The sequence below is a fragment of the Phalaenopsis equestris genome, unplaced genomic scaffold (assembly GCF_001263595.1).
Source record: "Phalaenopsis equestris unplaced genomic scaffold, ASM126359v1 Scaffold000002, whole genome shotgun sequence".
In the NCBI taxonomy this organism is placed as follows: domain Eukaryota; kingdom Viridiplantae; phylum Streptophyta; class Magnoliopsida; order Asparagales; family Orchidaceae; genus Phalaenopsis; species Phalaenopsis equestris.
In genome coordinates this window covers 55,164,686-55,190,737 of record NW_018164444.1, presented here as the reverse complement: position 1 = coordinate 55,190,737, position 26,052 = coordinate 55,164,686, and the positions used below count along the sequence as shown (strand labels likewise).

The window sequence follows — 26,052 nt, the reverse complement described above, 5'->3', positions numbered from 1 at the left end:
TTATGCAAATGTAAGTCCCAAATAATAAAATTGGCAGGATTGAACATTTAAATAACATCATCTCTAAAAATGCAGCCACACATTAGGATAGTTTGGGAAGTCACTAAGGGTTCTCCTTAGGATCTGTGACATCCCCTACCTTTTCTTTCCTTTGGACTCCTGAAATAACTGTTCATGTTTGAGCCACTCCCATTTGCCCTTCTACGTCCTACCTTGAAAACCTGAACCTTGAATTCTTGAAGACTAGAACCATTGATCATTATCGAGAGTTTTCTCAAGTGACTCCCGTCATTTGGGATGTAATTAACTATAGGGGCTTGCCTCTATAGGGAACTTGGAACCCAGGTAAAATAAATCCTATTTAATCTTTGTATTAAATAGGGGAATTTGTCGGTCATATATAAAAGGTTCGCAGACCAAACGGATGTCACAAATCTCTTAGTTTGCAGGATTGGGTCTATCGCCGAGGTCTACACTTATCTCTCGGGAAGGTGTAGTATTCGCGGTATCAGACACGATTATGCAAACTCTCAGACTAATGAGATCCATTTGGTCTCATTTTTCAAAAATTAAAACATATTGTTTTTAAAACTCAAATTATGTATTTTTTATACTTAAATTAAATCTCAAAAATTATTTTCATATTTCATAAAATCTAATTCTATTAATCGAAAAAAAAAAGTTGACCGACAGTTGTCAAATTTGACATACTGCCTCAGAGTCACAAGAGAAACCATCTAGAATCATGCTTTCTAGAGTAATTGTAAGTTACAATCCTGAGAAGGGTATTTACTGGGCAGAAATTAAGCCAAAAGGAAATCTGGAATGTAGCAGCAAAAATTCTCACTTGCAACCATTGAAATAGGATAACATCCTAGGTATGATAAACTAAAATTCAATATTTAAACTTTAATTTTAAAATTCAAACGTGCAATAAATAAATTTCTACTGACTGTTGTAATTCATGTGTTGTATTTTCGAAGACTAGATTTTGTGATTCAGATCAATTGCATCAATTATCATGAATTATCATCTATTGGCCTACATAGTAACTCTAGTTTGATTAAAATTTTCTTTGAATTTTCTCTTCTACTACTCTATCTTCTTGAAAAGAATTTGGACTTGACTTTTCCTCATGTACGGTATTGGCAGGATAGTGCTTGTGCTCTCGCGGAAATTTTTATTGGGGAAACTGCTATTTCTTGTTCATCTGAAGGCAGCCGGCTATGGCAGAGACAACGGGCGCTTTTGATCTTACATCAGATGATTGATGATGCTCATACAGGAAAGCGACAATTTTTGAGTGGTAAGTTCTATTTTATTATATTTTTTTAAGATAAATTGAGTTTCTCCAATGTGTATATCCTTTTGTCATATGACACCTTGCATTATTTATTATATAGGAAAGCTTCATAATCTGGCAAGAGCTGTTGTGGATGAAGATTCAGATGGGAATTTCTTGAGAGCGGAGGGCTTGTATCCGGAGAGAAAACTGCCAAATTCTGATAAGGGTGCTGTTCTTGGGCTTGGCCTTAAAGTTTTCAAGTTTGGAGCTTCTAGCACACCAACAGCTGAGAATAATCGTGATCTCACTAGTTATGATGTAAAAGATTCTGGGAAAAGGCTTTATGGTCCCTTATCTTCAAAGCCATCCACTTACCTTTCATCATTTATAATCTATATTGCAACAATCGGTGACATAGTTGATGGAATTGACACAACTCATGATTTTAACTTTTTCTCTCTTATCTATGAGTGGCCAAAAGATGTAAGATCTACACCTCTATGCCTTTCTCATCTAATGTTGCTTGCAAGCCCTCGATTTCATTCTATCATCTATTTCTATTTCAGTCTATGCCTTTCTCATCTAATGTAAATCGGCTTTGTCCATGATTATAATATAATTTTACTAATTTATGGTGATTCTTTTGTTTCTAGTCATAATTGCTACTTTGTGCTGTGCTATTTTTCAATAAAATCATATAAGCAGAGGACAAAGGTCATGTTTTTATTGGCGTGAGTTTTTTTTTAGAGTGACCATTGAGACATGCAAGGCGATCCCCGCAATGGGGGCGGAGTGGGCAAGCTTCACACAGAAGACCGTTGCTAGGGCAGAGATGTGGGAGATGTGAAGGATCCTTTTTTTAGTCAATCACTCCTTTCAAAAAACTATTTGAGTGATTGATAGATGGATTTTACTCTTTGGTTGCTATGAAAGAATTTCACTTAAATGATCTTGGATTTTACATATTTGTTCCATTAGTTATAATTCATCAAAATTTAAGCTCAAAGTGAGTTGCATTAGACTTTAATGGAATCTAGATAATAAAGGTTTCCTTCGGTTGAAGCTTTCTTTTAATTCAGCTTTTAATGGGATATTTGAAAAAGTTGCATAGTTATTTTAGGCACTGTCGACTTCACCTGTTTGGAAATTCATTGCATTATAAACATTGTTGACTCTATTTTTCCATATAAAGGATCAAGAGTTGTGGATTATAACTTACGATTGAAATGAATTTTTTGGGTGTGACGTTGAGAGATTTCATTTTTAAAATGATTTTTTTTTTAAAAGTCATATTTGAATGAAAGACAAAAAAAAATATATATATATATTGGTTTCATGGTTGAGTGTTTAACTGTAAATTTATTTGTCGAAATTTTTTTATCGATTTTGCATTAGTTCATTGAGATGTAGAAGTTTTAGCAACTCTGATTCTAAAGACTGATGATAGAGCTTCAAAAAATGAAACTTACAACATTTTTCTGTAGGCAAATCATCCCACTTGAAAATATTCATGTGTATTGATGAATTTAATCATTTGAAAGAGATTTGTAATTTAAAACTTTTTATTTTATATGGTGCAACCCATCTGGTTAAAATGTGTAATTATCATGCCCACTATAAGTACTGTTTGAATGGTTGCATTTGTCAATTTAGACAATGCCAACTTTGCTTTTTTGCCTATAGAGTATTGTCTGTGGGCTGAATCTTTATTAAGTTTTGCTTGCATAATGGTTCTAAAGTTTTCATTTTGAATTTTTTTTTGCTTTGTAAACGACAAAAGGTTTTATAAATGGTTAATAAAATCTGTAAGATTCACCAAAAAGCATCCAATTCATGGTCCCCTGTGAAGTTATAGTTATATTAGACTAAGATAATGGTTTAATGATTCTTTTCTTAATTACAAGTTTTATGGTGTTATTTTTATTACACTAAGAATATGGTTTCAATACTTCTTTTAAATACAATTTTCTACTATGAAAAGGTTCCATGGTCTAGTGGTGAGGACATTGGACTCTGGATATAGTAAGTAGGTAAATTTTGAGATTTTAAGATTTGGGATGTTCATGAAAAAGCTAATACTTTGAGATAATCTAACGAGTACTCTTAAGCAAGTTGTAAAATATGTGCATGGAAAATAAAAAAAATAAATGTTCTTATAAATAAAAATAGTTGATGATGGAATAATAATGTGCAAGAAAAGATAAAAATTAAGAATTTTATTATTATTATTGTTATTATTATTATTAAATATAAACGCTTGTAGAAATTGGAAAAATATAAGATGACCCCTAGGAAATCTAAAACAATAATTTGTGATACTAAGAATTCCGCTTTTAATAATTTTTATAATAATTTAAATATTATAGAGATTGAAAAATATTTGTATAAATTAATATAAGAAAATTAAAGATTTAGCTCAAATAAAATGTAATAAGGAGGAAAATACATAACTACTTTTTTTAGATAAAGATATTCAACATAGGTGGTTGAGATATTTGATAAGTTTACAATGAAGACTGAAAATACGATTGATTTTATTGATCTTAATATCATAATTATCAAAGTGTTTTATTTCCATCTCTGCATTAGTAAAAGGGAAGCTAAGGAGGCTTTAAAAAGATGAAGTATGGAAAAGCAGTAGGACCTGATGGTATTCTAGTTGATGTGTGAAAATATTTAAGAGACTTGAGAATTTCTTGGTTTACTATATTTAAAATATTTTTTAAAGACTAAAAAGATGCGTAATGGGTGGATAAAAAGTCTATTGATTTCTATTTTTAAGAATAAAGGGGATGCACAAGTGTGTGCAAATTATAAAGTAATTAAGCTAATGTGTTATACATTAAAATTATGGGGGGAGAGTAATTCTACATTAATTGCAATGTGATACAAAAATTTCTCAAAATCAGTTTAAATTAATGTCGGACAAGTCTACTATGGAAGCTATACATCTATTTGAGATGTTTGATGGAAAAGTATAGGGAGAATAAGAAGAATCTACGTATAATTTTTGTTGATTTAGAAAAAGCTTATGATAAAGTTCAAAGAGAAGTACTTTGGAGATTTTTAGAAAAGAAATGTGTTGATATTGTTTATATTCAAGTCATTAAATATATGTATATTAGAGTTGCTACTTGTGTTTGAACACAAGGAGAATTGAATAAGTATTTTCCTATTTTAGTTGGATTACATTAGGGATTGGCTATGAAATCATATCTTTTTGCTTGAGTTTTGGATGCTCTTACTGGACATTTATAGGAGTATGTACCTTGGTGTATGCTTTTCGCTAATGATTTCCTTCTTATGGATAAAACTAGAGAGAGTGTTAAGGAAAAATTTAAAATTTAAAGGCCAATTTAAGAGTCTAAGGCTTTCATTTTAGTAGATCTAAAACTAAATACATGGAATGTAGTTTTAGTAATATTAGATCTTGTGGCGTGGTTGTAAAAATACGTGTTCAAGTCATTAAAATTTGTAAACATTTTAGATATCCCGATTATATTGTTCAAAATGATGGTGATATAGATGGGGAGGTTATTAATTGAATGTAAGTTGGATGGTTGAAGCGAAGGAATGCAGCATGCCTGTTGTGTGATAGAAAAGTATCGCTTTGACTCGAAGGAAAATTTTATAAGATGATGGTGAGACCTACAATGCTTTATGACCCGGAATGTTGGCCTATAAAATAGAAGCATAAAATTAAGTGTTGTTGAGATGCGAATGGTCAGATGTTTGCATGATTTTACATGTAGAGACAAAATGCGAAACAAATATATCCATGAAAGGGTTGGAGTTGCTCCAGTGATAGACAGAGAGAGTGTTGTTTTAGATGGTTTGGTTATATCAAACGTCCCATCTGATGACCCTTTTAGGGGAGTAGATGTTTTAGATTTGACTTATCCTAGGCAAGGTAGATGTTGACCTATAAAGATTTGGGCATGTTCTATAAAAATAATCTTAATTTATTACACTTAGATGAAAATATGACACTCAATAGGACACATTGGAGAAAAAGGATTTATGTAGCCTACCCCACTTATTGGGATAAAAGCTTGTTGTTGTTATTGTACAAGTTTTTCAAATATAGTATTCATGATGTGATAGATAAGATTTATGTTCTAGTTGAAAGCATGTTTATTAATCAAGTTTGAATAATGAATTTTGAAAAGATTTTAAAATTTCAAAATGAATGCATACTTCTTAGAGAGATGATTTGAATTCACTTTGTGCTTAATCACACGACATTCTCAGACATGAAATTTGAATATTTTGACACAATTGCTGGTGGATTGTAGATAAATTTATTTTGGTGATTTAACTTGTTGTGCATGCTATTTCAATACAATTGTGCGACTCATGAAACAAATTTGAAATATTTTGTGTTAGTGTACTATTGCTCCAAACATTTAGAGGTTGCTCTCTAGCAATTAATATGTGCGTTGCTAAAAGCACTTTTATATCTTCTGACATGCAGTGAATTAGAACATCTTGATTTTATTTGGAAATGTTCTCATTGATGTGAACGCACAACCACTTAAAGATATGAGGATTGGTTGTGGCTGTACATGTGAATGAATGAAGAAAAAGAAAATTTTTTATTAGAACTTGAATATCTCACTGCTAAGATAGGACCCTCTTCACACACTGATTTCCTTATTTTTATCATCTTAATGTCAAGTTCTTTCATAAACAGCCTGATAAAACAATGATTTTTTTTCAGTTTATACCAAATCTTAATTTAAAAACTCAAAGCTATATATTAAAATGATCATAACACATAATAGATTTTATAAAAACATTTTTGGTCATTTTCTGGATGCACATAAATTGGGTCAGAAAAGTTGAAGTAAATTTTGATCGCATATGTTTTTGCTGAATGGTATCCTTCACACCTCTTATTTTAATTGCTACAGATAAATTGGAAGTTCAGTTGCTTCCTATTATGGGCCAAATTTATACATTCTTCTCAAAATTTGGCCTTTTATTAATCAAACACCCTTCTATCTTTCTAATTTTTATTAATGCAAGATGTATGGCTATTAGCGGTGTTTTCTAAAAAAATTATCATTTATTGGTTTGCTTTTTCATTCTGTTAATTTAGATGACAGTGTTATGTGAGTTTCAGTGCAATCTTGCTATAGCATTATTAGTTCTATGGATAGGACGGCTATCTATAATGTGCGGCAGTGATTCAATCCTAATATATCTTTTTAATTTATTTGACAAATTAAATGTTATCGCTTTTGAGATGGTAGCTATCTAGATGTTGTTACACTTCTTGTGCTGCCTACCAATCAAAGAAGAGGCATCACTTATTAAGTTAACAAGAAATTGAAGATATCATTGAACCAAACATTCCCTCATCATCATTAATTGTTTCTTGGAACTGTCTTTAGTCTTTGTTCACCATTCATTTTCTGGAGTTGCTTTTGATCTAAAGCCATTGTGGAACTCAACTCTCTGCACAACTTCTAGCTATGAAGCTTTGGCTTCTTATTCTTTCTTTATATATCTATCTATTTTATTTATTTTTTTGATTGTCTTTTATCAATGAAACCTAGTCTACCCATCTTTGATTTAAAGGACGGCTGAATTTTACTTTTTAAGTTCAGTTATTGGTTAAATTTTTTAACATGCATTCCTTTGGATTGTCCTTACTTTCTCAGGCTATTCTTGAGGGCCGGATTATTTTTTTTTTTGTTCCATTCAAATTCTTGTACTATTGTTTGCTTGCAAGTATCCTTTTATGATTTGGTTTGCTACTCTTTTCAATAAGAAAGGAACTTCTGAATTTATTATTTTTTTAAATGACATCTTACTGATCTTCAGCTTCTTATTCGGCTTGTCTTTGAGCGTGGAAGTACTGATGCAGCTGGAAAAGTAGCTGATATCATGGGTGTTGATTTTGTACATGAAGTTATAGCTGCTTGCGTGCCACCAGTGTTTCCTCCTAGATCTGGTCATGGCTTTGCTTGTGTTCCAGTTTTACCTAGCCTTTCTAGAACGAATTTGGGGAAAAAAGCTCTCTTGGCTAGACCTAGTTTGCATGGTTCATTTCTCGAAACACAATGCCATCCTCTTTATCCACTACAGTTAAATGTTGTTAAGCACCTTGCTAACCTTTCTCCAGTAAGGGCTGTTTTAGCATGTGTGTTTGGGTGTAACATACTATCTACTGGAAGTGACTCATGTATTTCTAGTTCTTTGAATGATACTTTTGTGCAAGCCCCAGATACTGAAAGGTTATTCTATGAGTTAGCTCTTGATCAGTCTGAGAGGTATGGAGCCATAATAATGGATGTTGTGCCTCTGCAGTAGATTGCCCATTTTAATTCTTTGAAATTTTGCCCTAGGTTTCCGACATTGAACCGATGGATTCAAATGCAGTCAAATCTTCATAGGGTATCTGAGTCAGCAGCAATAGCTAGAAGAAGTGATGCTGAAGTTTCTATTGCTAAGTCTGTGGTTAAAGTTTCTGGGAAGCGAACTCGTGACCCTGGAAGTGATACAGAATCTGAAATTGATGACATGACTTGTCATCTTTCCACTTCGGATCTTAATATTCAAGATCCCTTGGCTTCTGAATTGCAACCAAATTCCCCAGCAACTGTTGATGTTGAACTGACATCTGCTAGTTTTCTTTCATTTGATTGGGAGAATGAAGCACCATATGCGAAAGCTGTGGAGAGGTACTTTTGATAGCTATTTTAATTATTTGATTTGAAAGATTGCTGCTCTCTTCTTACAAGAATTTTTCTTTTTGCTCGTTTTATTGAGCATGCACTGAACTTGGTTTGATCTCTTTTTCCAAAAATAAGAATTCTTGAAAAGTTATTAGATGTTTTTAGAAATGTTTAGATAATTATCTGAGAGATTTTAAAACTTAATTATGAAAGTTGTTCTCTTGAAAATTTTCAGCTGTTAAAAGTTAATTTAAACGCTTTAGCAATGTATCTAGAATTATCAGAGCTCATGCTAAGAAGGTGGAGCTTGTAAATAGGGATGCCGATCCTTTTTTTAATAATACAATACAACATCAAGTTTGTGTAAGTGTTAAAGAATTTTTCTCTCCTAATATCTCCCATTTATTTGTTCCATCTTTAAGCTTCTTGTCCCTCATTCCCATTTTCTCCTAAGAGTTGGTCACTTGCCAATTATCCTGTGGTGGCTTCAGAGCCTTTTTTTCAACTGTGTGGCGTTATATTTGCCAGAAATAACATCTCATCATAAATGGCTAGCTCGACTTTCTCAAATTCATATATGATTAGCCTTGCCACCTCAACTTACAGTTATGTTTAGCAGCTGTCTCCTTGCATAATATGGTTTGCTCTGTCATCTGATTAAATTTTACCTTTTTATATTTTAAAAAGAGATTATTGTGATATTTGGATGCGAAGTCTGCTTAAATCATACGGTTTTGTGGTTATTTTGTGAGTATCAGTTACCCAGAGCCAAAAAATAGGAGCTCACTCCTTACAGAAAAAATGGAGAAGCTTGTAGACAACACAATGGAGTATGCAAGAGATTTATGCATGATTCAACAAACAATTACAAAAGAAAAAATAAAAAAAATAAAAAATAAAAACTAAAAACTAAAAAATAAAAATGGAAAGTAGAAAATTAAAAAAAAGGACATATTTTTAAGAATTATGGGAGTATGAAGGCCAGGATAACACAATAAACTTTTGACAGATTTTAAAGGGGTTTGCGAGGTAAGGAGTATCAAACTTGAATCACTTTATAGAGAGTTAGAAAATTACTATTGAAGGAAAATGAAAGCTGTGAAGAAAATGCATGATTAAAAAGGTAATGTATAAGATTTTAATTTGTCTTCTAGAAAAGTATGAATGCCTATTAGGAGCCAAACAATTGGCAAAAATATATTTTCAATAGATAATTGTCTATCTACTATTCCAAGAACAAAGAAGATTAAGACATTGACATCGTTCTGGGGCTTCTAGAACATGTTTGAGATGAAGGCATTTGAGAAGGGGATTTGATGGGGAGGATGGAGGAAAGGGAATGAAAATATGTGAAGTCGACAATGTTCAGAAAGAGACAGGCATTGTTTGGCTGCTATCTTGCTCAAAATAACAATGACAAACCTGAAATGGTGACATTCAGGCAGCGAGGAGGTTTCATCACCTGGTCCTGAGCAAGATACAGACACACTACCTACAAAAGAAAAATGATACAGCACTCCTTCCGATATGATACAGACACACTACCTACAATTCTTCTCGCAATTCTCTATTTAAAACCGCATTTTTTACATCAAATTGATGTATGGGCTAGTTGAAGTTAACTGCAAAAGAAAGAAGTACTCTAATAGAGTTAATTTTAGCAACCTGAGCAAAAGTTTCTTGGTAATCAATACCTTGAGTTTGAGTAAATCCTTTTTCTACTAGTCTCACTTTGTATCTCTCCACAATTCCATCAGCTTTAAACTTCACCGTGAACACCCATTTACACCCAATTGTCTTTTTATCTTTAGGTAGATCAATAACTGTCCAAGTGTTATTTCTTTTAAGAGCATTTATTTCTTTCATCACATCTAATTTCCAACTCGATTCACCTAATGCTTCCTGAACTGTTCTTGGAACAAGCATATTAGAAATCCTAGACACAAATGCTCTATGATTTTTTGATAGTATTGGTATGACAAGTATTGTGTGATAAGATGTTTCGTGCTTGTTCGGATTCCTTTTCTGAAAGCAATTAGAAGATCAAGATCAAAAGGAGTGGAAGTAGAGGGAAGGTTACTCCGAGTTGTAGGATCATTGTTCGGCAAAGGTGATTGAACATCTGCTGAGGGAATAATTGGGGCTGTAGTAACTTTATGGAATTTCTTCCTAATATAATCCTGCAGCTCATGTTGAGGATTAATGTTGAGGATTATGCAGCTCATGTTGAGGATTATGATCCATTGGAAGTACTTCTCCCCATGTCTCTGAGAAGGTAACATCTGGCAAAATAGGATTAGTAGTGCTGACCCTAGTTTCCATATCATAATTTGTTAAAGAAATAGATAAAGTTTCTAAAAAATTATTTTCTTCAACTAAATTCTCCCCCTGAAGAAATTTTTGTTTGAAAAAAAGGATGATCCTCGATAAACTTGACATCCATGCACTCAAAAAATTTCTTTTTGACAGGATTAAAGCATTTGTACTCACGTTTATTGGAAGCATACCAAATAAAAACACTTTTTTCAGCTTTGAGATCAAGTTTTGAGCGAAACACATTTGGGACATGCACATAGTAAACACATCCAAAAAATTTTAAAGGGAGATTAGTTGTTATTTTAGATTTGAAAAAATAATTATTTAAAACTTGTAAAGGTGTTTTAAATTTCAGAACTCAAGATGACATTCTGTTTATTAAATAACAGGAGGTAAGGAGTGCATTATCCCAAAGATTTTTAAGGACATTTATTGAAAACATGAGTCCCATGGTAACTTCGATTCAATGTATATTTTTCCTTTCAACACTACCATTTTATTGTGGTGTGTCACAACAAGTGGATTGATGCACAATATCTTTCTTCAAAATAAATGTTCTTAAATATTTGTTGAAATATTCATTTCCATTATTCGTTCTTAGAATGCCAATTTTTGTTTGAAATTGATTTTCAATCATGTGGAAAAAATTTTTAAATCGTTGTTCAAATTTAGATTTTTTTTCCAATAAATACACCAAACAAACTTGTGTGTGATCATCAATAAATGTTACAAATCATTTTTTTTCCAGAAAGTGTGTTAACTTTGGATGTGCCTCAAATGTCACTGTGCACCAAATAAAATTGTTTTGAAACAGAATATGATTTTATTGGAAATGAAACACGATGACTTTTAGATAAATTACACGATTCACAATGAAGTTTTAAACAATCAATACTTTTAAATAGTTTAGGAAATAAAGATTTGAGATATGGTAAGCTATGATGTCCTAATCTTTTATGTCATAACATAACCTGATCATTGTCCAAGCTTGAACTTGTACTATCTAATCCATGAGCTGTTTTATTCGCAGAATCAGTTCCATCATGGTAGTACAACTCATTTATTTCTTTGACAGTTCCAATTATCTTCCCCGAGTTTCGGTCCTAGAAAACACAATTGGAAGGAGAGGAAAAATGGAATAATCAGAATATTTAGACAATTTGCTAACAGAAAGAAGATTATTTAGGAAAAATGGAATAATCAGAATATTTAGACAATTTGCTAACAGAAAGAAGATTACATGTACGTTTTGGAACATGTAAGACAGATTTTAAAGAGATTTTTTCTGAAATTTTAATATTTCCTTTTCCTGCAATATGTGAAAACTGCCATCAACAATTCTGGTTTTTTCAGAACCTGAATATGGATAATATGAAACAAATAATTGAGAACAGCTTGTCATATGATCAGAGGCTCCTGAATCAATGATCCAAGACGTGTTACTTCCTAGAAAAGCCAAAGGATTACTACCTGTTTGTGCTATAGAACCGATAGGCGCATTAGATGATGAGCAAGATTTCAACAGTTTAAGAAGATGACTTAATTTCTCTTTACTAAGTGGAGATGACTCAACTTCATTTGTGGTAGGTGTGCTATGTTCACAAGATTTTTTTCCCTTACCATTAGGTGACTTACCATGCAATTTCCAGCATTTTTCACAAGTATGGCGTGGTTTTCCATAGTACTCACAGTGCAGGTTGTTTTTGTCTTCTACACACTGGTTGTGAGAGGTTTTCCTGCTCACTTAACCTTCAGGAATAGCCAGTGCTAATCCTTCCACGAACTCGGTTGAACCTGCCGTCTTCTTTCCCAACTTCACATGTCTCTGACTCTCTTCTCTCCCTACCTCTGCAGAAATTTCACTAATTGGAGGCAGGGGTTTTCTTCCAATTATTCGGCCACGAGCCTCATCATCCTTTGTGGAAATTTCCACTCATGATCGTTAAATAAGTCCAGGTCCTGCCAAATCCTTCTAAGAGAATTGAAATACTTTGTCACAGAATCCTCACGTTGACAAATTTTCCCAAGTCGCAAGGTCAACTCATAAACTTGGGATTGATTCCCAAAATTAGAGTATCTTGGGATTGATTTCCAAGATCAGAGACATTTCTGAAACATTGTCCCATAATTCCTTGGCTGCAGAGTAACACAGATAATTTGCACTTATGTCTTCAGTCACGGAATTGAACAACCATGTCATTATCATTGAGTTTTCTGCATCCCAAATGACATATGTTATGTCATTCACATCAAACTATTTAGTATCACCTGTGATTTAGCCAATCTTTCCTCTTCCTCAGATATACATGCGAACAGATTGTGAACATCGAAGAATATTATCACCATTTAGTCGAATTGTAGTGATCTGAATGAGATGATTTTCAGATGTATTTCTGTGAGGTTCGGGCTGAGATGGCTGAAGAGGCTGACTTGTCCTAGACTTGAATTTAGACATTTTAGAGACGAAGGAAGGTGAATTTGCTCGAGCACGTGCTGTCTAGGAGTTTGCAGCAGTAACCCTTCGAGTGAGCAAATCGAGCAAAAAGCCGAATTAACGAAGCTGAACGATTGAGGAGTCCCGAACGAAGACAAAGCAGGCGAAGCCAAATGAACGAAGACTAACGAGAAGATGATCGAGGAGTCCCGAACAAAGCAGGCGAGGGTTTGGCCGAAGTTGCCAGCGAGATGTGATCCTCTCGAGCTCTGGTCGCAGTTGCTTCGCAGAGTTTCGGGTCTCTGTGCCGAAGGATTTCGAGACGACGACGAAGTAGAGAATGGAAAGGCGGAGTTCCGGGTATCTGCGCCGAAGGATTTCCAAGCGACGACGGTGATCCTGTCTGAGTCGATTAATCACGACCCCGTCTGCGCCGAAGGACTTCGACGACGAATACAATACGATACGTAAATTAACCGAACGCCTGTGGATCGTAAATCTCTGATACCATGAAAAAAGATATAAGATGACTTAATTTTATTGATGCAAAGAGAGGTATAAATACCTATTACAAGAGTTACTGGTAAGGAAAAAAATAAACACATAATACAGTAGAAACAGAAAGGAATAATAACAAGTATAAGAGACAAATAATCTCTCTAATCAAGGAGAAAAATAAATAGAGATTCCAAGATCTCTTATTCAATTTATAACCCCCTAAATATAGAGTTATAACAAATATGTAATATAATTATCATTATTTTCGAGATGTTTCAACAATTTCCTTCCTCGCATTTTCGTTCGGTTGCCTAGATTTTAATGTAGTTTTCATTTCTTATAGCCATCCGAGATGTTGAATCTGTATCGGAAGTTTTATAAGTTGTTTGAGAACTTTCATAATTGTTTTACCATGAAATTAGCAAGGTGGAAAGAAGTTTTGAGGTGTTAGGAAGAGTTAGAAAGAAAATGGGAGATTTCAAAAGGGCCGGTGGCGAGCACGAGATACCAAGAATCACGTTTGAGGTATGTGTTGGCATTTAAGTCATGTTTTGGGTTAAATCACAATATGAGTTGGTATGAGTTGGAATTTCTTTGAAGTCTTGTGATGTTTATGGATTCTTAGTTTATTTATGATGGGTGGTGAGCAGGAGACGAGCGTGATGAAACTCATTGTAGGACTGCTCCGTCAAGTTAGATGAAATAATCTTGTGTTATTCTAAAAAAGATAACCTCCTTTAGATTTTATTTGATTATGTATTTAACATTTGTTGTATTTAAACTTCTTATGTATTGTAGTTGAATACCTGCTTGGAATGAATGTATGTCGGTTGACTTTTCTTACAGATGAATATGCATATGAATTTAATTGTTTGCAGGTAGTCATTTTATTACAATTCGAAGATATGATATATGACATGTCTGATTGTAGGAAATATGTTTTATGAAATGCATATGAATGTTTGCTACGTTTATTATGTTAAGAAATGTCACGAGTAATGTTATGGGCAAACTATTACATGGGTGTTTGCAAGTACGCTATGCTAGGATGTGTTATTTTCGACTCCTGGCGTTCGGACGACGACAAAGTTCTTAAACCGTTTTTATCAGGTGGTGACAAAACATTGTGAATCGTTGGTACCATGGGGCTATTGATAACTTCTATGTTGAAATGAGCCAAACTTTTATCGATAGTTTATATACTCTTCGGGGTATGCTGATTACCCATGATGACAAAACGTGGAAATAGTTGAGACCTATACATTTATAAGTGACATTACTATGAAATGACATTGCTGTGATTATATACGATAAATAACTTATGAACACGCTTATGAATATGTTTTTTATTATACTTATGATTTTATGCTTGCGACATAAATGTTTATACAGTAGTTTTGATTTCTACACTGCTTGCTCTCATTTCTTATTCTCTTCTATGCTAGCATGTTATGATTGATGTGTAGACGTATACAATTTCATTTGAGCATGCACATTATTTTTTTTTCTTGTATAAATTCTTATTTTAGCAGTGATTATTCTCTCAGCTCGTTGCTTACTCTACGCTGTTGTCTTCCAGCTAGGAGCAACGAGTAGTGGCGTGTAGCCAAATGTGATTTGTATAACATTTGTGTTGTAGAGTTTTTGAGAGTTTGTATAAACATTTCAATTGAAACAATTTTATAAAATTCTACATGAAAAATCAATCAATTTCATATAAAGTTATGTACGTAATGGGAAGTATAAAATTTGAAAGTATTCAGTTTAATTAATTTTAAATAAACTTAATTATTCCTTAATCTCGCAATACTGTTTTTAACCTATATGAGCTGTCGAATTTTCCTTAATCCCGCAATACTGTTTTTAAACAACTTATGCATGATATGCGTGGATTAGGGAATTTTCCATCCCGAGCTCTCAAATTTACCCTCCTCTCTCGATACTCCTCTCCCTCTCTCATTTTGTTCGACAAAAAGACACGGGAGGAGCTGCGATTGCAGGAAGCTCACAGAAGTGGTGAGCGACACCTGGTATGCCTCGACCTACTCTCTTCTCCCTATTTACTCTTTCGTTCCCCTCTCCCTGTAGGGTTTCTCGCGACAGAGAGCCTGCCTTCCGCGAACTCTCACGCTCAGACCACTATAGCAAGGGGCGGGCAGGCAGTAAATTGAGCAGCCCTTGGGTGTCAGAGTTTGGAATTTAGTGTTTGAGGGCAAATTCTTTTAGTGTATATCCTATTTCACGCTCTTTGAGACTTTCCTTTTCTTTCTATTGCTTCCATCATGAGTTATGCCTCATTTTTCGTACTTTTTTTCCTTCAAAATTGATATCCCACAATCCAATCAACCCAATCCTGGTTCTATAATTTCGTAAACCCCCCCCCCCCCCCTAAATATTCTTAACAACATTCTATGATTCAAACTAAACATAAAACATTAATTCCGTTTTCAATGATATTAATTTATACCTTATGGTGTGTTGGTGGTATTTTGGTGCTGGATTACCTTATTTATGGAAGTTATGAAAAGTCAAAATTTTCCACCAGGGTTGGGGGTTGGATATTTATGCTGATCACCAATCCCGAGCAAGGTAAATTAGTTTGTTGGTAAACTTATGTGTTCATAAATCATCAGTTAAAAGGATTTATTGGCCGAGCAAGAGAACTTTTTTCTTGGGGGCATTTGCATCTTAGCACAAAATTCTTATGTACTTACATATCACACCCCTGAACTTTCATATCTACACTTGTAGCTCTAAACATTTTGCTGCCAAAGTTAACCTAAACCACAACTCAAACGTAATAAAATTTATTGCTGCAGTATAAAAATTGGTACAAGGACGACTCCTCACCAAGAATAACACATGAATAGCAAGCAAGACTGCATAAGCAGTAAAACAAACACAAAAGCAGTAAATAAAATAGAGAAATGCGGAAAATATATTAAGCATGGAACAAAAAACAGTCATGTAAGGTACTGATGTGGGAGGCTGGAGGGCGGGATGGTGGAGGAGTTGGTACCGACTAGAGGGCTTGAAATGAATCTTTAGCATCGGGTGTTTTGGGGGGGGGGGTGGTTTTGGCTCGGGGGGTGGGGGGGGGGTTGGTACCGACTAGAGGGCTTGAAATGAATCTTTAGCATCGGGTGTTTTGGGGGGGGGGTTGTTTTAGCATCGGGTGTTGTGGGGGGGGGTGTCAGAGAGCCGGTTGCGAATAGTCAGCGGAGGTAGGAGTGCTGGAGGGTCCAAATGGTGCGGCAGCCAATTGGTGAAGGGTTGGGAGGCACGACAGTCTGCTGTGTGAGGGCTGGGAGTCACGACAGCCTACTATGGTTGACTGGAAGGTGCAACCACCTGCTGGGGAATGGCTGGGAGGTGCGACAGAGGAAGGAGGAGACGTAGGTAGTGGTGCAAATGCAGGGAAAGGAGTCGTGACTTGTCGAGACTTTTGGAGGAAGCTTGGAGGGAGGTCGAACAGCCCGCTGGAGGAGCTGAGATACCGGTACTGACGAGGGGAGATGCCCGGTGGAATTAGGGGTGCGGGGATACGACCGTAGCACCACTTCGCTGAAGGATACAACCTCGAACAAGTGAACACCCAGAAGAGTACATGAAATCAGAAAACCAACCATTGATTAGTACCTGGGCAAAAGCACATATAAATAGAGAGAAGACTAGTAACTAGCAATCGTAAGATCTGAGAAAGGAAGGGGAGGAAATGGTAGGATATGAAAACTGGGGCTGCAATGGCTAGGAGGAGGAAGGGGCGCTACAATGGCTAAAAGGAGGCAGAAGATTAGGGCACAGGAAAGAAATGATCGTGAAAGAGGGAGTGGGATTGCGACATTTAAGTGGATTTGAACTGGTTTCGATTCAACAGGGATATTGGACCGGTTCAAAATGATACTTCCAGTCGACGTGCATGAATTGCTGGTGGGTGTGAACGGTCCCGCATCATCTTTAATATCACATTGAAAAATAGTATTATTACTACTTTTTGAAAGTGGAATATGCCTTTTAATGCATAGGTTTAAAGCGACGAAGTACTGTGTATGAAAAAAACAATGTTTAGGTGTGAGATATGTAAAAACATAATAATTGTGTGCTATGTATGTAAAATTTTATACTTTTATTCTACCATAGTTTTGATGATATTGGTTATCTATACCTAATTTCATTTTTAGCCTTGTGAATTTGAATCCACGGGCAAGGTAAAGTAGTTAGAATGGTTTGCATACTAGATAAAAGGTCTTGTTCAATTTGTGCAAAATCTAACTAGTGTGATTGAACCCACTTATTAAGTAACGTGAGCTTCAATGATTTACATGATTTATATGCTGGCATGTTTTTAGGATTTCTTTACATTATTTGATATGCTTTTAGCGGTAAACATCATGATTCCTATGTTTTTTCTAAATCTGTAAGACCATGCTGCTACTGACTTGTAGTTTTGAGATTGAATTTTAGTTCAATTACTTCTATGTAAACAGAAACTGTTTGTTATTAAAGCTCATGTGATTTTAACTCCTTGAGTTTTTTCTCTTTCTATTTGTAAGGTTAATAAATGAAGGAAAATTAATGGATGCCTTAGCTTTATCTGATCGGTGTTTACGTAATGGAGCATCTGACCAATTGCTTCAGTTACTCATTGATCGAGACGAGAAAAATCCTACGACGAGACAACCACAAGGTTATGCACCACACAATTTTGCAAGCAGCACCTGGCAGTACTGCATTAGACTTAAAGATAAAAAGTTAGCTGCTAGGCTTGCACTCAAGTAAGTTGGCTACTTGATCGAATATATAATTTAATGAAATTCATTGTTTCAGATTTTTATTCCCAAATTCTTAATTCTATGCTCACTACAAAGCTACCTTTTGAATTTTTTTAGCAGTTAATAATTCTTGTAGGCATACCCATTAAATTCTGGTATGCTGAGCGTTTTATTATATCAGCATGAACTTGTTGGCTCTAATTATTTTTTTTATCTAGAACATCTATAGATAATACTGAAAATCAGGATAGAAACTTGATTCCAGGAGCTACATATCACTTTTCTGTTTTTATCATATGATTGTCATACTGTGTTCTTGTAATTGTATGCCTTTTCAGATTTTTTGGCTGGGATCAAGTTGAGTTTGACTGAACAAGCCTCAACTTGAAATAATAAAATTTTGATTTCTAGTGGAGCCGAAACTAATAGATTCCAAGGTAATTTTTGAGCTAATTTGAGCTACGTCTCTTAATTTTAAAGAATTTTAGATTTTAAAATAAATGATTGTTGGATAAAAAATGCCTAAATGATCAAGCATAGTTTTTAAAGCAAAGAACAGGTTTTAAAGAAGCTCTAGGATAACTGAATTGATGTATATTTTCTTTTTGAATATTATTTTAGACATCAACAACTCAAACTGGCACAAATTCACTATTAAAATAAAATTTTCTTCTAAAGAATTCGACAACTCCTAGCTTACCAAAATTGAAGGCTCGTATGGCCCTTGACCAGTTGGTGTTGAGATTGAGCCGAAGCCAACCAAATTGGCTGGTTTAACCAACATCATAAAATATATAATGCTTAAGAAACTCTATTTTAAAATATATTAAATAACAATACATATAAATGTGCAGTTTTATGGATATCAAATGTCTTCATGTAAAAGTATCACTAATTTATAAAATATTTAAATAATTGAAATGCATTTAATTACAAGCCTGCATCAATCAAGTTTTCAATTGATTATTTACTTATAAATATTTGACTGCAGAAATACATTCCATAGTATGAAAATTTGATGTTGCATTGTAATCATCAATATACTTCCTGTATAACCATACATTCAACAGTGTCATCCCAACTCACCCCCTCTTGTAGGTAAACCACGGACAATCAAACTAAAAGTTCATTAGCACTAGTCCGAATTTGCATAATCCGGACTCAGTAAGCGATGCACTAGATTAATTAAATCACCTCAGATATTCATAAAATATTTCAATTCATAATTCATTCCCATTTACATATATTTAGAAGCATGAAAAATTGTATCACCAATATATATATATATATATATATATATATTGAAAAGCTAAGGGCTTATTTTATTAAAATAGAAATGATACATAAATGTTGTATGAGAGGGCTCAATAGAGGCATCCTAGCAATACGATACCAAATACAATACTACCCTAACAAAAGGATACAGAGAGACTCAATAAACTTAAAACATGCAAAAAAAAAGTAGCTAGAGACGAGCCAGTTTAGTCCCGCCTCTTCTTTTAGTTTTAAGAGCGGAGCCAGATAACAAACTTTGAAGTCTCGGGCCATTGTCAGAAATAACCAAAGTATATATATATATAAATGTGATGTGAACAAAAATGACGGTCAAGAGTTCTGCTAGGGTTTCGAGTGGCGATTTCCGTCACTTATGATTGTCGCTTGAACGAGAGGGCTCTGCACCTCTTCTCTGTCGTACACTCCGCTCCCGATCGTTACTTTAGCCTGTCAGCGCTTAAAGGAAAGGGAAAGTTAAAGATTGGTGGGTGATTTGTTCAAAAGTTGTCCGTAAGAAGCTGTCGGTCGCTGTGAGTGAAATCCCGTCGCTTGCTTGAGAAGGACGTTTTAATTTACATATAATTTTAGAAAAATATGAAATCAAACTGATCTCATATTTTCCACAGTTTAAATGAAAGAGCGCTCTACCTCAAATCCTGTATCTATCCCGAGGGATAAACACAAGACTTGAATATGAGGCTCGATCAAATAAAGATATTTATGCCATCTGTTTGGTCTGCGAAACCGTTTTATTTGCCGACAAGTTCCCCTATTAAATACAAAAAACTAAATAGAGTTTATTTTAGGCTGGGTTTGCTGGGTTCGGAAAAAGTTCGGAAAAACTTCCTATAAGGGCAAGCCGCTATAGTTAATTACATCTTAAATGATCGAAGTCACCTAAGAAAACTCTCGATAAAAATCAGGGGATATCATCTTCAAAGAAGTCAAAAGGATAGGACTCTCCAACGAAATCGGACGAAGAGGTGTGAAAGGGGAAAGACTCGGAAATGCTCGAACCTGCTCGAACCTGGAACAATGTTGAGGAATCAAAATGAAGAGAAACTAGGGGAGGTCACAGATCTTGAGGAGAACCTCAGTGACTTCCCAATCTATCCTATAATTTGGTTTTAATTTTGAGAATAAATTATTAAAGTGTTCCATCCTGCCAATTTTGTTTAATTAGGGCTTATATTTGCGTGACATGGCCACACAAATCGCTTGGATGATATGAGGGTTTACGTCATATCGGACGACAACCTCGGAACCTAGAACGAGTTAGAGCTTAAATCGTACAACAGAGCTATACGAATGCCTAAAGAAAATGTGGAGGATTTATGTTGCGCTAGGCAAACAACCTCGAAATCCTATGGATTGTTGTTTAATTTCTAGGAAAAGGAATGATTTTGTTGGGGAAGACATGTTCTGCTGTTGAAGATGGTCGTGCTGCCCACCGCGCTAGCTTCAAGCTCTCCGACGTGACGAGTTTAAGTTTTCTAGGGTGTCTGGTTGCGATGTTAAATCAAACAACCCTATGGTGAAAGCCTTCTAAACATCCTATATAGAAGAAGAGATGCTTAAAGATATATAAATAAAAATGTGCAGTACAGGATAACAGTAGGATGCATGTAGAACAGTAGCAGATAGAAACATGAATGATATAACATGCTGTACAGAAAGAACAGTAGCAGGTAGAAACATGACAAATATAACATGCTGTACAGTACGGTAGCAGGTATAAACAGAAAAATTAAATGCTGTAAAATGTAAAGCAAACCTGTACGCCCGTGAGATTCGTTGTTCCTTAAGTATAACAAGTGTAAATGCATCGCAAAAAACGAAGTTTGAAAGAAACGTCATCCAGGAAATCCGAAAAAAAAAACGTGTAACAATGACTCATGACAGAAAATTCGAGAAAAACGACTCAAGTTAAAGAGAAGAAAAAGAATCCTAAAAAAATCCTAAAAAATCTTAGACCGAAAGAAAATAAAAGTAACACGAGTGCCCTGTCCCAAAGCTTCGATAAAACAAAACAAAAAAAGGTTCAGGTGAGGAGGACCGCAATCACTCGTATGGGGCTAGGCTCAGCTATGTATTTATACTCGAGGGTCCACGAAGGCTACTCGGTCACCCGAATGTATAGAATCCGTCACTCGTTTAGAAGTGTGTCTTGAACCTCACTTAGAGGGCTATTTCCCAGCCTAAACAGGTATTCGTCAGGTGGACAACTAGCATTAAAGTACGTTTTATGTTTTAAACATGCACACAAATTTTAAACATACAAAGAAAAGTTATCAATTTTTGTTTCGTAGAAAAATATGTTTTTGTTTGAAAATGCTTTATCAAAATTTATCTTTTTTTTAGAAATTTTTGTTGTCCACGAGTCGATTACGCTGCCAGACATAGGACTACCAACAATCTGAGGAGGTTCGAGCCAACTCCCGCTAGACTTATGTCGGTGAAGGATGCCGTATCCTATTGTTCATCAAATGCCTGGATCTTGATGTTATAGGATAGAGCATCTTTCTGCTCTATCTTCGGTGTGCCTTTATCATCAACACCATACGCCCCAAAACGATTACTTGCGACCTTGTTTGATGGTTTCACGTATAGCAAAAGGCTATACGTGGACTATTATGCGTCGGGCATAAACGTCGAAAAACCGAACCAAGAAGCAAAGAAAGAAAAGAACAAAAATGGGGTGAGAGAGAGGAGACACTAATCCATCTAAAACACCAAAAAGGGGAATATACCAGTCCTCAAAGCTCGTGTCGAAAAGACCTGGAAAAGTAGGGCCCAAGGTTTTTCCTAACAAACATGAAGGGGCACCTTGCACTAATTTTCTCAGACCCTAAAGATGTAGGATTAATCAAATCAACCAAATGCTCTCCCAAATAAAGCTTGCAAATCTTCCTAAAATCCCAAAGTTGATATCAAAATCTTCCGACTTCCGAATTAATCCTTAACCTCACATATCAAATAAGCATAAAAATCTTCCCACAAAACCAAATAAATGCTCACGATCAGGATCACTACGAAGAGATGAACAGCAGGTAAGACTCACGATCAAGGCAAACCCGTGACACAGAAGGGGAGGAAGCTCACGGCTGAGGCAAACCCAATGAACAACAAGAAAGGCTCACGGTCGGGGCAAACCCAACAAGTTTTGATATACATAGGAGAGTACAAAACATAACCAATCTCTCAAAGTAACAAATTTGATCCGCCTACAATCATACAAATGATTCAAGCCCAACAAGAGGGGTCCAAACCACCTCTCGAGTAAGGGCCAGGCAAAGCAAACACAGCTCCCCGCATTCAAGTGATTTAAACTCAACAAGAGGGGGGGAAATTAAACTCAAGCCAGTCCAGCAGAGGCCAAACAAAGCAAACACAGCCCCAACTAGTGTCAAACCGAGTCCAGCAGAGGCCAAACACGAGAGCTCTTAAAGCTACGAAAAGAGCTCTAACACCTCAATAAAAGTCAAGACTCAAGTCTCCACAAAAATCAACATCCCATACTCCAGAAATGAAAACCGAGCACCAACAAAAGCCCAAAGCCGAGCCATTCAAGGCCCAAAACCGAGCCCAACAATATTAAAATCCAGACTCCCATGAAGCGTTAAAGATCCATAAAGCCCAAAGCCGAGCCATTCAAGGCCCAAAACTGGGCCCAAAACTCGTGACTCCAAATCAAGCCAAAACCGAGCCCAACAGGGACCAAAACCGAGTCCTACAACATTAAAGATCCAACCATTTCAAGCCCAAATCCGAGACTCCAAATCAAATCAAAACCGAGCCCAACAACATTAAAGCTCTAGCCATTTCAAGCCCAATGAACAACCTGCATGTCTAAACATCCCAAGCATGAAATTATTCCAGCAAATATTTGAACAGGGGAGGAACTTCACGAGGAGCTAAACCAAGCCCTCAAAACAAGCTACAACACTTTCCAAATCAAAATGGATTTTCTCATAGCATGCATTTCAAGCCAGGGAAAGCCATAGGGAGCCAAAACCGAGCCCCCAAACATGCATAAAACAGTAAAATGCACTCCCTAGCATCTATAAAAGGCCAAATAACCTCTCCAATATTTCATGTTAAATGAAAGTAAGTGAAAAGCTTCTTAATACATATCCCAACATGCTTGCAAGAGGAGCTAAAATTATTTCAAAGCCACGTTTCAACCCTCCTGTTCAAAGTAATAGGAATATGCTACGATTTCATCTCAAGCTAATAGGAGAAAATAAGAATACTTATATCATACTATGCTTGCACTGTCCTAAGCAATTAATCGAATCTCACGCTTGAAACATGCTTACATTTCATCCTTCACATGCTTTTAAAGTGAATGCCTCAAAATATATGAAAGTAAATAAAAGTGAATGCCTCAAAATATATGAAAGTAAAGAGAACTAGCATGCTGTATCATCCAACAGAGCCAAGTTCAAAGACTCGGCAAAGAGGAAAACCGAAAGGAAACAGGGCACCGAAGGAAAAGGAGGGAAGAAGAGGTACCTCCTTAATGCCAATGTAAAACACTGCAACACAAAAATTCACCTCAAAGAAATGCTCTCACAAAAATTTCCTTTCCAATCTCCTCACAATTCAATCTCCTCACAGCCAAAATTTCTACTCTCCTCTTTTGCAAACTTTTCTTCAACAACCCAAAAAAATTCAAAAGAAACTATGTTTATAGGCAGAGAAGAGAGGGGAAGAGACAGAAGATCACCTCTTGAACCCACGACACTCGAATCCGGCCAAAAGCAGAAAAAGGACGCATCCCCTACTCACAGAAGGCGAAGCAACCGAATAAACATCAAGGATCGAGCGGCGAGCCTAGTGGCAGCGAGGGAAGCATTGGGAAGAAGAGAGAGTTTCCCATTCAAGTGTATCGGGGAGCAAGCTTCCCAGAGTCAAATTACCAAGAAAAGAAAAAAACACAGTTCGGGGAGACTGACACAGCTTCGGGAAGGAGGGCCGCGGGCAGAAGAATGTCAGGCAAGGACGAACAAGGTCAACTTTCTCTCGCGTAGAGGAGGAGCTCGGTTGGGTCGAGACTGAGAATGGGAAAGGCTAGACACGCGAACGGGAGAGAGAAGGGAGGCAGAGCTCGGGTGCGTGAGTTTAGGGATTTGGTGCTTAAAGAGGAAAGGGGGATTTGGTTTTATATAAATTAATATATATATTAAATTATATGCGATTTATTCACGCGCGGCGTCATAACAAAATAAGTGTCCTCCCTGGGCAAAATCGAGGCTCCAGACGTGCCGTTGCAGTCCATTTTGTCATTCGTGGTCACTCGGACGACGTCGTCGGCAATCGGGTCAAAAAAAATGCGTCAAAATTCAAATTCCATAAAATTTCGACCCGCTATCGATCGTTTCAAAAGGTTTATTTGAGTCTTCGACAGGTAACAGTGCAAGCGATGCGAGTTGTGTCGATCGGACGTGTTGACTCTCCGAAATACGAAGTTTTGTGCGCGCGCGAGTGCGAATTGTGCAGAAGGCCACCCTAAGGCTCAGAAAGGTCCTATAGGAATCCTTTTTGAGTTTCCTCATGTTGGCTTCACCCTTCTAAGTGCTAGAAGTCGATACCACACACACAAAACTCCAAAAGGGGACAGAAGCAGGTCGAACTTCTAAAATGAGTCGGGTCCCATTTCTAAGGTTCTAAGATAGTCGAAGGGAGATCCCTAAGGCTAGATCCTAAATCCTAAGAGAAAGACTAGACCTCACTAAAAATGAGATCAACATAGCCCCGTTCGCTCGCGTCGACTTTTTTGATGCTGACGGTTCCCTCTTCGATTTCGACGACGACGTCCACAGCTGTTCATGTCTGCGTCGTTCTTGTTTCGACGTCGACTTGTCCGACAATTCGCATCTGCGGCTTTCTGCTCGATGCCTGCGACTTTCTGCCTGATAGTTCGCAGCTTCGCCTTATGATTTCTCGGCACTACGCAGACAACATTTATATCGAGAGCTTCTAGCAGGAGGGTTTCCCAGCTTTGATGACACTTCCTTCTTCGGTTGCACCTGACAAATTCTCCTTTGCCCACATGGTGGGTAATCCTCAGGTGGAGTCAACGGTTGCCTTCGCCTGAAGTTATAAGGATTGTCGTGATAGTACAGATGACTGCCCCTTTGTTAAGAGTGCAAGTAGAAAAAATGATAAAGCAACACTTTTCTTTTTTGAATTAGAAATTTCATCCCTTACTGAGAAATTCAAGTCCGCTCTTATTGAAAAATTTCAGTGGGGGCTCCCACCTATGAAAGTTATCAAAAAAAATTTTGATGATCTCAAACTAGCAGGAAAATAAAAAGTGGGGCTCATGGATGAAATACATTATGATTCAATTAACCGTGACTGAAGACTACACTCGGATTTTCTCCAAAAAATATCTTAACATTGCAGACAAGTCAATGAAGTTACTCAAATGGTCTCCTGATTTTGACCCTAATCATGAATCTTCTACTGTACTGGTTTGGTTTAGTCTACCTGGTCTCAAACTGCACTTTTTTCAGCATCATGTTTTTTACTCTATTAGGACCATACTTGGGTACCCTATGAAGCTTATCTACCCACTTTCAACCTAACCAGACGCTATTGGAATATCCAAATTGAATTTTTTGTTAAAGCTTCTAACAATTCTCCTTTTTTGCACTTAATAAAAAAATATTAATTAATTTTCACAAATTAAATTTGTAATTGAAATTTTCCTTTCTTTTTTTAGCTCACTTTCTAATCACCTATAATTGTAAGAATCAATATTAGAATTTTCTTAATAGGTAA

The 26,052-nt window shown here is 35.9% G+C and overlaps 1 protein-coding gene across 1 annotated transcript in view; it reads left to right on the top strand.

Moving 5' to 3' along the window:
- The window catches only part of LOC110029039, a 194,533-nt gene that overhangs the window by 73,690 nt on the left and 94,791 nt on the right, over positions 1-26,052 (top strand). Inside the window, 5 exon segments of the mRNA XM_020731152.1 lie at positions 1,153-1,306; positions 1,404-1,768; positions 7,115-7,563; positions 7,639-7,974; positions 17,770-17,991. Coding sequence (XP_020586811.1) covers positions 1,153-1,306; positions 1,404-1,768; positions 7,115-7,563; positions 7,639-7,974; positions 17,770-17,991 — 1,526 coding nt within the window.